A 13,102-nucleotide genomic window follows, 5' to 3' on the forward strand; every position below is an offset into this window, starting at 1 on the left:
AGCTCAGTTATTTGTATTAGTGTTTTATTTCATAGAATGGCTTAAAAGTTATATTTTACCTTTTCGAGTTTCCAGCCCTGAGCAGGTAACAAACCGTCAGACCTGATGCGCACTCGGCACAGTTCACCAATGTTAGGCGTCTCAATATAGAATGTGTCAATATCCCCACGTTCAAAGTTGTTGTTTATATTGTCTAACTCTATTTCTTCGGAATTTCCTCGAGTTCCAAATAGAGTAATAAAGATACCGGAGTCTGTACCAGCATTAGCAGTGTTTGCTGTAAAAGTATCAACTCTCCATCGATACCCTAGAAAAAAAACACACCAATGAACATGTTAAAAGTCCCTCTTTCCATGTTCTATTTACTGTTTATGCAAATAGCTTCAGACATCCCCCTCCTTCCATAGAGGGTAATATAGACATTAGAGCGTGTAACAACATCAGGTATATTTGATGTATACACAATAAACTTTAATCTGATTCATAGAAAAAACAAAACAAATCCAAAATGAGTCTTACATTCACTATTTCTCTTTTCTTGTCTTTTTTCCTAATTCTTTTTCTTGACAAGAATTATTTGTGCTTGTACACGGCAAATGTTTTGTGTATTCTTAATGTATATTACAACCACCAATTACCATGGACACCAAAACCTCCAAGAAGCAGGAGCAGAAAGAGGAAACGCCACATCCCGCTGAACCAGCCAGACGCAATCGACTCTGTTTGTAGAAATGTTCTAAAGACAGTGTGTGATCACCAGTGCACATATACTAACCAGAACAAAGATTTTCCGTCATGTGACTTTATGAATATTTAAATTGCACTTAAGAACAAAAGCAGCCAAAGAAACAATAGGTTATAAAACGAGTTATGGAGTTATGAAGAGACTGACTGCACAAAGAAGGATCATGGTAACGAAGATGCTCCAAATAACTGACAGATTGCTGTCTTCGTGTCAATCAATAAAAACGCTGACGTGGCGGGTTTTCTAAGCTCGGGGAGTGCTCCCAAGATTTCACTTATTCTGACCAGCTGCGACCCTCAATATTATCAATATCAGCGAGATAATGGGGAACATTGTCGATAAGGTCAGGTACAGGTCCTCTAGACATCAGGACAACCTTTAAGCGGGGACAAAACATAATTAGAGAACGAGAAAGTTTAAGAGGTAAAGTTCCTTTATGGTTTATATTATCATACGTGCACAGCGATTGATGATGAGAGCAACTGCTGGAAATGTATGACCAAAAAAAAAACAAACTATAGAGTCAAACAAAACAAGAACACATAATTTGAGATCTGAAACTGCTGTGTGCAGTATTTTTAACACCATCTGTTCCATCCACATTATGTTATCATCGCCTCTTGTGTCACTAATAGACTTTTTGTTCTTTTATTTAGTTTTCCTTTTTTTCCCCAGTGGAGAATAGGGCTGCAACTACACTACGCCATTGGATCCAGCTCTGTGCGTCCCTTTCAATGTGGGTCCATGTCATGCCAGCTGCCTTCTAGTAAACTTAATAGAAGTGAATTTTCATCTGACAAAGGACATAATCTTAATTACACTCTCGGAGGATGCTTTTCTGTCGTCAGTTAAATCTTTTCAATTATTCCTCTGCAGATCATCTGTTACATGATTGTTGTCCTCAGGCTAACATGCGGCCGCAAGCACACCATAACATGCATGCGCCCACACACACTGACAGAAGTAATGATTTTTTTACAATATTTCGCTCATAGGTATTTAAAACAGTATATTGTTACTTATTTGAAAGTTGCCGGTAAAGAAAGTGTGATAAAAGTGATAAGTGTTGGACATCCATTAAAGTATCCGTCACACCTACATTGTTTAAAAGTCGAAACACTATAATAGATAAATGGCCTTCAGCAAGATATTTATTGTAGAAATGAAGAGGACGCAGAATCAAAATAAGAAGCAGGAATTGTGTTAGTACAAAATACTAACGAGTGTTTACCTAAATGAAAAAATACGAAGTGTCTGACGTTTATAGACAAAGAGAGAGTTGAAGAGGTCAAAGTTCCTTCATCGGGAGTATTGTCATATAATGTCATTTAGCTACTTCCCTCCTCATCCTCCATTTGCAAAATCATGGTACTGTCAGTACTTGATACTTGGATCTTTTTCCCGTTTTGTATTTGGATTTTATTCGTCATCATTACTATAGTCGTGAATGGTGTACTAATGTGACGTCGTACACTGTTAGGGTGACGTAACCCACTGTTAGGGGCGCTCATTGATCGCAGGTACGAATCGCGAACTTTGGTAACGGATATTTAATTAACGGATGGGTTTGAAGGAAGAAATTTGCAGGTTAAGATTATATCTTTTCTATCTACTGATATCTGCCAAAAAAGCAAAACATTCAGGCTGGTCTTTAAGAACTAATGCCATGCTCCCTAGAAGTGTGAGTGCGAGCTTTATAAATTTTGCAGTAGTAGTAGTAGTATGTACACAGCAGGGAATGATGAAAACAACTGCTGGAAATTCATGAGAAAAAATTTAGAGTTAAAATAAAAAGAAATAATCATTTGAGACCAAGAGGTGAACTGTGCAGTGTTTTCTGTTTCAACCACATCATGTTAAAGTCCTTTACTTAATTGCCATCGTCTCTACTTACACTATTAAACTTAATAGATATGAAATTGAATATTATCTGATACGAGCTCTTGATCCTGGTGCCGCCATCTCTACGCTACTATGGTTATGCCCATTCGTGGCGCACACAGGACATCTTGAAGCATTTACAAACTTGATTTCAGATTGCGATAAATGTTCATTTGACATGAACATTAAACCTTGAACATTTGGAGTGAACACTAGAGTTAGTGGATTTCTTCTTCACGGAGCTTTGAGTTATATGTCTATACTGATTTAAAACATTCTTTTAACTCCTTAGAATTTCAGATGATGGGGTTAAAAAGAAGAGTTTGAAAACATGGAAATTTCTTCATTTTTTTCAGTAGCCCCTATCAATCTTTCTTAAAATCTTTCGTAGAACACGTTGTTCTAATGTTAGAAAACATTTCTGAACACACACCAACATTATCTTCCTTCTCAAATTAAAACTTTGCCACTGATAGCGACGATACCACATCGCCACAAGATAATCCAGCGGCTTTCTATATCGCGATATCCCAGTCCTACATAACTGTAAGTCCAGTCATAGAACGATAGTTTGTTTTCTGGGGTGGAGTGGTTAAGAGGTACAGGAGAGGTACTTGTTAGGTTGCCTGCAGAAAGCCTAAATTTATGTATGTGTTTGTAGACAAGTTCTTTGTCTATAGCAGTCACCAAACAAACAATTTCTTCAAATATCAAAAGAGAAATGTTCGCCTTTTAATTTTTTTTATTTTCACCGTGCATTTTAGAAGTCATTGACAACGATACATTTCAAAATCTTAGAACACGCTATTCGAACAATTAAAAATTATTTTCTTCTTTTTTTGTAGAATTGTCTGCTTTGGAATTGTTTGTGAGGTAAAAGACTTTAAAATTTAAGAGGTATACTTTTGCAGAGGCGTTTACAGTTTACTACTCTTTATGGTTGGCTAGTGTATATGCTAACAGTATATTTATACTTTTTAATAATATCTTGTGTCAAAATAATCAAATATAAAATAACTATGCACAAAATGTGTTCTCATGTTGTTCCTATGAAAATATTGATTGTAATCCATAATATTTTGAAAAATGTACTTTTTTTCAAAGTGGTACCCCTCAAAATTCACCAGAAAAAGAAAATATATTCTTAGTAAGACCATTACATCTAAATTAACACTTGGTAGGTGTGAAAATTAATCTTTTTGAAGCTTAAAAAATGTCTTTTAACAAAGAGGCATATCAATCATATGAATTACCAAAGTATCAAATTGTAATGTTATCTTAGGCTCGTCCATAACCGCTACCTTCTGGAGTACACTCTAATGGAATCATTAATATGACCACTCAAACCTCCACAACTATTTTGAAAACAATTATTGACTCATATTAATTATGCTTTTATCACTACGATACAGTTTCTTATGGGATTGCCTACAAACACTGTCATAATTTGTGTTACTTTTGCTGTTATATACTAAAGATTGTAAACTGCAAGCAAAATCATTAGCATTGGTGTGTGCCCTGACACTGTTGAAAGTTGACTGTAGACATTGAAAGATATTTCTTATCACTCCTGTTAGCCAATGAGCAAGGTATTTCACTGTGAAGAATCCTCTGCACACACAATGTAAGTTACATGAAAACAAAAATGGAAGATTATCTAATGAAGTGTAAAAAAATTAAACAAATAAAATAGCTTTAAGCGGTTTGATTGTATTGTTTAAAACGTTTTCTAAAGGAAATCTTCAAGTTCTAAAACGTTTTTGCAATATATTGCCTTTTATAAAAAAAAGTTGTAAAGTAAAATTGCTAAAAGTTTCTAAAGTGCTTCAGTTATTTTGCAATGTTTGTTATGGACGTAAATAAGCAAACTAACAATGTAAGATTCATGTGAATATATCTGCTCAATGAAATTATTATTCTCTATATTGCATATTTCTATATATTGTATACTATACTACATATTGTATGCTATACTATATAATAATATTATATTATGCATAGCAATGACATATTTTACAAGTATATTTCGGCTTCAGGTAATTTTATGCAAAATATGTAAGCAAATATAAGTAATTTTTCAGCAAGAATTACAGAATTGAAACGCGTTTCTAAATGATTTTCAATACCTTTATGATGGTTGGTCAGCGCTGTATTCAAAGTCTGCACCTACTTCTTTTTACCTGATAATAGTCATTGTCAGACAGTATAGAAATGTAAATATAGACTGATGTAAATAAAAAAAAATATGTGCTTTAAACCTAATAACATTACTTTCATCCAACAAAATCAGTGTTAGTCAAGTTGTGAATTTGCAACAGGCTAGTTGAATGTTTCAGAAACATCTACACTCTTCTACAAGATGCTAAATATGCAACACACATAGCAACAAATGTTGTCTTTTTGGCAAAGAGTGTTACCATTATATATTTCTTACATATTTATAAGATACTATATACTTATTTCTCTCACATGATTGGTCAGGGTAAAGTTTCCTCTGTAACTGAGTTTTCGGTGATATCCAGCAGTCGCACCTAAAATTGTACGGCGTGTTTGCGTTTTGAGAATAAATCTGAATCTGTGAGCAACAGAACAACACAAAAATTTGGAAGACACTAGCTTAGTGGCAAGTGTGTTATCACACAGAAATTATGAACAATAAGACATTTAATGTGTTTAGACATGTTGAGAATTCTCTTTTCTATATCATTGAGATTTAAATTTGTAAAAAGGACAAACATGACAAAATTGCATTAAATACACATTTTGTGAATGAATACTAAGAAATTTTCTTGTAAAGGCAAATACAAAACATTAAACTTAAGCTTCTTTACCCTAATGGATGTTGTATTACTAAAGTCATAACCAGGTAAAATAACAGTCGGTGTGTCAGGTGTCATAGGAAATATTGTCTGCCTGTTGCCATTAGTTTTAGGCAAATTCGTCTTTAACTGCAAATTCCTTGGGGGCTTCTCGCATGTGTATTGCTTTGTTAAGAATATATTAAAGCTAACAAACAAAATTATTTGTGCAATAAATTTGCGAAACTTATTTTATTCTGAACAGGGATCATATACTGTGACATTCATCTCTACAAAGTTGAGGGGGCTATCCAAGAGGTTATCCATGCTCTTTACCTGTATCGTTAGATTCTTTCAGTTTAAACGGAATCAGTCTTATGATATTTGTAAAACTTAAACGTGGCACAGCTACCACACGCTACTGTGGTATTTACAGGTATGTTTGTTGAGTATCTCATCCAACTACAATGTTTCTCTTATTTTTATTAGTGTTTATTGCTTACAACGTTGTAAAAACAATATTTTACTTTGTTCAGATGCCAGGCATGAGCCATGTTACTTTCGCTAGAACGGATGACCGCTGAGCACAGCAAACCAATGTAGGGCGTTGTAACAACGAATGTGTTCTTACTCCCTCTCTCAAAGTTGTTGGCTTTATTGTTTAAGTGTAGAGCTTTTGAAGTTCCGCTAGTTCCAATGAGAGTAATATAGATAGCGGAGTCTGTACCCGCATGTTGTTGGTCCGATGTAAACACATCAATCGTCCATTCGTACCCTAGTAAAATAAAACACACCAAAAATTTCGTTTCATTAATTAATTATCTTTTTCTAGTCTTTTGTGTTTTTATAATCTTCCCTTTTTTCCTGACAAATATATTTATTTCTGTGTACTGTAAGTGTTTTTGTGTATTATTAATGTACATTACAATCACCCTTACCTTGAACATCAAAACTTTGAATGAACAAGAGCAGAAAGACGAGAGGCCACATCCTGTTCTTCCCAGTCGACGCCAGCGAGTCCACGTGGAAAATTCCTAAAGACAGTCTGTGATAACGAATATATATACTTACTACAAAACTAATTATCGACCATGTGACTTTATCAATATTTCTATTGCATTTGAGAACAAAATCACACAGATGGTTTGGGTATAAAGTAGAAAGAAAATTAGAAAGATTATTTGCCATATAAAACATACTCTTCTCGGATCATTTTCACACATGTCTTGATTGCAGCAGCAATCAAAATAATAGCAGTAGTAAAAAGGATGGAGGCATCAGTGTCGAGAGCTCGTATCACATGAAAATTAACTTTGTATTATGTTTCTTAGTGCAACGAGTGGCGATGACAATATGATGTGGCTAAAACAGATGGTGCCAAAAATACTGCACACATCAGCTTCAGCTTCTTGATATCTTCCTTTTCTTTTTATTCTATACTTTTATGTCATACATTTCCAGCAGTTGTTCTCATCATCAATCGCTGTTCACGTGCGATAATATCAACGATGAAGGAATATGTACTTCTTGAACTTTCTCCTTCTTTTTATGTGTCATACTCTTAGTATTTTTACATTTAGGCAAACACTATTTAGCTTTTTGTACACACAATTCCCGCTTTTTACTTTCGTATGCGTCTTCTTCATTTGCGCAATCAACATCTTGCTGAAATCCAATTATCTATTAATATTGTTTTGACTTTCAAACCATCTAGGTGTCGCGGTGTCCAATACTTATCAACTCTCTCCTGACATTTACGCGTTTCTCCGTTTCAGAGGCACTACAGACTTACAGACACACAAAAGAAATGTTCTCACTCATTTAAATTAAATAAATTAGACCCAAGTTTTAGTCGTTAAAAATTATGATGGTCCACGTCATAAAAGATTTCTCAATACAATCACATGCACTGCTAAATACATGAGTGGACATTGTCTCTCTACGAAACTGAAGGACAATATTTTTACACTCACTATGTTTGAGGAATGTTTTGGTGTTATTCTGCTAGGGACGTATGGTTTTTCAGATATAATTTTCAGTAATATTTCAACGTGTATTTGTAATTCGTCGTATGCGGAGTCACGTGTGGTGGAGGACAAGTCAGGCCTTGACCTGGTTATACAATTCGCACCCAGTCACCCCTGCAGTCTCGCCTGCTTCGTAAACTCAACCCTGCTTCCACTGTGCCTTGTGTATTTCTTCCGTAAAGACATTCCACATTCAGCACCATCTTAGAAAGAGTTCGCTAAGTGTCTCGATACAATTTTCGGCTAATCTCGGTGTCTGAGCGTTCAAACAAAACCGTTCAGAGACCAGCAGACGACTGTTCACGTGGTTTGAGTTGTCGAGCGAGAAGCACTGCGTCGTAGGCTGAGCGCGGACCGGGTGACAGGTCACATCTATTTATAGCCGGCTGTTCTCGAGAAATGCAAGGCTAAAGGTCAGGCGAACAGCTTGCACAGTATGTCACCTACAACACAGTGGCTGACATGAACACAGTGTCATGATAAAGGACCGAAACATGGCGTCTCTCCTTCGACCTCTCATCGTTGTTATCGTCTGTGAAGTTTCCATGTCCACCACGACAGAGTCAGGTGAAGACCTTGATATTGTTTCACTCGCTGAGGTCGGTTTTTTAATGACTCGATGAAAGATCACGTACATACAGGAAGTTATTGTAAATAAGTGCAAGTCAAAGGTCACACTCAGTAGCAAGGCTAGGATCACGGATGTGTGAAAGCTTAGTTGTGAATGTGACGAAGTGAACTGTATCTGCATTTCCACTGTCTTACTTAATGAGGCTGTACTTTCACTTTCATGTTTTGTGTTGTGCTACTAGTTTTTGCCTATACATGTATCTATGTTTATATACGTGTGGACCTTAATTGTGTTGTAAACATGTATATCTTGTAAGATCTATGTATGTACGTGTGTATGTGTGTGTGTCATGCTAATGAATATTATTTTTCACTCTCTAGCGTAAAGATTTAAGATTATAAAAGTCACAGAATTTATTTGTTGTCCTTCGGAATTTTTTTTTGATTTTTTTTGGTCTTTTTTTTAAAAATTAGCGAGCAGGTAAAATGCTTGATGAAATGTGTAAACATGATTTTATCATGTGTGTGTACTCGATACATCTGATCAGGTTCATGGTGCAGTCTGATGGAGTCTTCGCAGTCTGTAGGCGCCATGGAGTGCAATTTCAGTGAGGAGGTCCAATACATACAGTTGGATTTTTATGTGTCTGGTTCTACTGATCCGCCAGGTAACTTGTCCTTTATACCCATACTAGATGATGATGGTGATGGTGTGTAACTATAAAGTTCCATTTCATAAAGCAGTTCAATCCGTTGCGCAGTGCTGAAACAGACGTTTAATAAACCTTACTGCTGAAAAGCAATAAACACAAGGTGCAACACATACTTACATAAGACATCAAAAAACCTTACATATATAACACAATAACAACCCACATAATTGCCATACATTGCAATCATAACCATAAAGACAAACACCAAAGCTGCAGACCATTATCGCTGAACCATGCCACCATGTGATCCAGTTCTTAGCGATATGGAGGCTCATCGTTATTCACCATGACACCTGTCATCGTGGTGTCATCCGCAAACTTCACCATTCGGGTGGATCCGTGCGCTAAAACAGTCTTTGGTGAAAAGATGGAATGAGAGAGGACTCATCCTTGTGGTGTGCTTGTTCTGATTCAGTAATACCAATAGCGAATGCACACACACATACACACAAGCAGAGAAAGAGAGAAAGTGTTACATGGTGTACGTAAAGGTCACCTAAACCTAGGACTTGATGTTGAAACAAAATGATTAAATCGACCTGTAAATGTTGCCACTAGCCGCCGACTATGTTCTCCCACGACTCCATCAAACACGTCAGCCGCATTATTTGTTACTTTTGTACTTTGTTTGTGTTAAAAAGTTACGGACTGATGCTAAGCTGTATTTGTTAAATTAAATCTCAGTCATATTAACCTTGGTTCAATCACAAAATTATGAAAATAAGTACACCACAATTTGATAGACGGGCCGGTCCAAAGACGTCCAGACCGCATCCTGGCTGTATTTTGACCATCCCCCAACCTAAACCCATGGTCAGCCAACTATACTCGAGTCTTTTGAAATCGAATTTAGAAAATCAGCTTCCCCGCTGCACTGCCACCATTACCAAAACATTGCTTCTGACCAGTAAGATCCTTAACAGCCCCTCACAGTGAGGATAGGTGAAAAGAGAGGATTATCATTGTCCAGCAATAGACTAGGTAATTGTTGTTGCAGCAATTAATAATGTTGATAATAATAATAATAATAATAATAATAATAAGAAGAAGAAGAAGAAGAAGAAGAAGAAGAAGAAGAAGAAGTAATTGGTAAAGCGCATTTCCCTAAGGAGATGCAACCTCAATGTACTTTGATGACACACAGTTACTATCATCTAACCACTCCAACGATTATTTTCCAAGAGGGAGAAAAGGTTCAAAAAACATGATCACTACGAGTAAATTGCCAAAGTTTTTAAGCTGGCTTATCGTGAAGGACTCCATCAACCGGCGGTTACTTCCTTTTTTCGCCATTTCACCCTGTAGTGTCTTCATCTCACCCACCCTTTTTTTGGCTTCAGTACTAGTGTCTTTATTTTTCGTGTTACATATTTGGCCATGATGATAATGATGATGTCATGGAATGTTCTTTTCCAGAAATCGCTGTATCTTGTGACCAAACGTTCTGTGACCCTAACGCCATATTCGCAGACATGTTGGAAGTGAGAAACCTTAGCAAACAGTTACTGACATTAGAGGTACACGGGGTGTCTCAAGCACATGCTGGAAACTACAGATGTCAAGCGCAGTCCATCGCAAGTACTCGGACAGTGGATGGCATATGTTCTATTCGATATCCGATTCCAGGTACAAGGTTATTTTTTATTCTTTGTTTTTGCCCCTTCCTCCTTTTCTCTAACTTATTTTTTTTTTTTTTTTTTTTGAGGATTCTAGAAACCAATACCCCGCAGATAGGACCACTAAATATAGCATACAAATCTCCCAGTATTATTAGAGTTTGAGGGTAAGGGTTAAAGACGGAGATTTCGAAAATTAATGGAAAGACAAATCAAAATGAAACTGTGATAGAAGATGGAAAATAAGGATGTGAATTTGTAAAAGTTTATTCGCACAGCCCAAGAGATCACGACAGAAAGCCCTGCAGCAAAGAAAGAATCAGACATCCTGTACTATGTCCTCCTTGTCCTGCTGGTATTGCCGATAGCGGCGACAGTTATCTTACTGCTGTGCATCTGTAAAAGGAAGTCTTTAGGTCCTTGGTAAGATCTTTGAGTTTCAATGAGTTCAGGCACACTGCTTGTATCTCCAGTTGTGTGTGTGTGCGTGCGTGCATGTGTGCTTTCTAGACCATAATTTTCTCTCTATCATAGTTCCAAAGCAACATAATTTAAACATTCATCATAAATACTTCAGCTTTTATTTCCCGTCCCTCCTGTTGCCAGGAAAAAACAAGACTCGGTCCTTGACGACACTGTTGGCCCGGCTGTCGGAGCAGGACCTCGCCTCTCGTACCCAGAAGCCCAACCCCTGGTGACCCTTACAAACGAGGGTGTAGCAGACAGGAGCTTACCTGCCGGACAGAGCGGGGATGGAGAGGGGAATGCTAGAGACGAGGAATCGAGAATTATCCTGGACGATGGCAAGGATACTGCTGACAGCGAACGACAATCCGTGGACGTCATCGCAAACAACAGAGACGATGCTGATGTAGGTGACGTGAGTCACGTGCATAGATCAGGAAGTGATGTAATTAGGCTGCCGACGTGTGAGACGAATGAAGACAACGTGGACATCTCCCTGAACGCTGTACGCAGGCAGTTCCAATAGTCCCGTTGGGCTCCAGGAAGAGCATCCTGTTGCCATAGTAACTAGTGTTGGAGAATCAACTGGAACGTGTGGACTCGAGAGAGAAATATCCGTGGGCTTGTGGGTGGAGAAAGAGAGAGAAAGAAAATCATCTAGACTGCGATCACGAAAGAAAAATATCGTTTTGGACTGCGGATACCGAAAGACAATTATCTTGTACTCGTGGGTATCGAGAAAAAATTCCCTTGAACGTACGAGTACTTGACGGAGTTATCTTCACTGGACTTGTGGATCTCGTACAATCCCGTTGAACTTGCGGTTGAGAGGTTCAGCCTTGACACGTCACATAGAGCGTGGTGCGAGGTTACCGTCTCATCCTAGACACAAAAGGTCATAAGAGACTATATAATTAGTCAGAATATGTGTGTGCCTGTCGTAAAACAGCTCATAAACTTTGCGAGGGTGGATGTTTTGTATCTATATTGAATATCTGTGCCATAATAAAATAAAAATGATTTTATATCGGTGATAAACATACATGGTAGACTCCCTTGATTGATGCATTTAATGCATGTCATTCTAGTTTCAAAATCTTGTAATTTAATGTGGCTCTCTCTCTCTCTCACTCACACAATTCACTTTTGTAAATGTGAATCTCGCTCTGTTTGTCTATTTCTTTCATTTTTCTAAACTTCTGTCATTCTCTCAATCTCTCCCTCTGAAGATGCCTCTACTTCTGTTTAATGGACAGCTGGCTGCCTCACTCTTTACAATCACGTGTAATTCTCTCTTCTTTTTCACCCTTTATCTTTCTCTCTTTCTCTTTTTCTTTCTTTCTTGCTTTTTCTTTCACTCTCACTTTTCTTTCTTTTTTCGTTCTTTCTTTCGTCCTTTCACTATCCCCGGGGCAACGGTAAAAGGTAGTTTTTCAGGGGAAACAACTGTTCACGTATAGTTTGCGTTGCGATTTCGACAGTTTGCTCCCTTGTTCATAAGACATCAACAGGTTCAACGGACAGGATGTTTTAAAATACGTGATAAAACGAAAATTCTACAGAAAGAACCTTCTGTTGCAAAGATCAGTGAATCTGGTATAAAGTGGAATTCTTGCAGATAATGCAATAGACTTTATTGGCTAAGTTTAAATATAGTAAATAAAAACAAAGACATTTTTTATTCAGAATCAGCAAAGGCCATATCACTGCTAAGTATGATTAGGTTCCCTGAGCAAAAGAAGAAAACACAATAGCTCCAACAGGAGCTGAACACCGATCTTCACTGAGGTGGTGACCAACATCTAATCAACACTTTGCGGAGACAGAGAGAGAGAGAGGGATGAGAGAAGAAAAAGAAAGAAAATCTCAAACACCTGTGGGGTTGCATATTTTCTGGAGGGAACATGATAATCTCACTAGGAGGATCTGAGTCCCCGATGTCTCTGTTTGATAGGCGACACTTTGATTGCGGGTAGCGGGGTAGATAGATGTCAGCCTGGGTATGTCGCGTAGGCAGCGCGTGGGATGGAGCTTCCGTCTCCTCCCAGCCACGAGAGCTCACGAGAGACGATAATTAGGGGGTCTGCTCACCAGTCGTATCTTCCCATTGTCCGGAGCATCCGAAAGGAGGAAATGAGAACAGCCGAGAACTTAAAACCTGCTTTCGGGCAGTGAGACAGGCTAGTTTCACAATCAGATTTATATTAAGTTCTGTTCGTTTGGGGCTACGGAGAGATGGAAGAATGAACAGTTGAACAGTGAAGAATAAATCAAGGAAAGGAAGATC

At 37.6% G+C, this 13,102-nt stretch overlaps 1 protein-coding gene across 1 annotated transcript in view; it reads left to right on the forward strand.

The window, feature by feature from the left end:
• Positions 1-11,857, forward strand: part of LOC112572874 — a 56,364-nt gene extending 44,507 nt beyond the window's left edge. Inside the window, exons 5-7 of the mRNA XM_025252854.1 lie at positions 10,151-10,360; positions 10,629-10,773; positions 10,957-11,857. Of these exons, the coding sequence (XP_025108639.1) occupies positions 10,151-10,360; positions 10,629-10,773; positions 10,957-11,341 (740 nt within the window). The 3' untranslated portion in view covers positions 11,342-11,857. The remainder of the gene's footprint in view (positions 1-10,150; positions 10,361-10,628; positions 10,774-10,956) is intronic.
• The last annotated feature ends 1,245 nt before the right edge of the window (positions 11,858-13,102 follow it).

Source organism: Pomacea canaliculata, linkage group LG9, assembly GCF_003073045.1.
Source record: "Pomacea canaliculata isolate SZHN2017 linkage group LG9, ASM307304v1, whole genome shotgun sequence".
Classification (NCBI taxonomy): domain Eukaryota; kingdom Metazoa; phylum Mollusca; class Gastropoda; order Architaenioglossa; family Ampullariidae; genus Pomacea; species Pomacea canaliculata.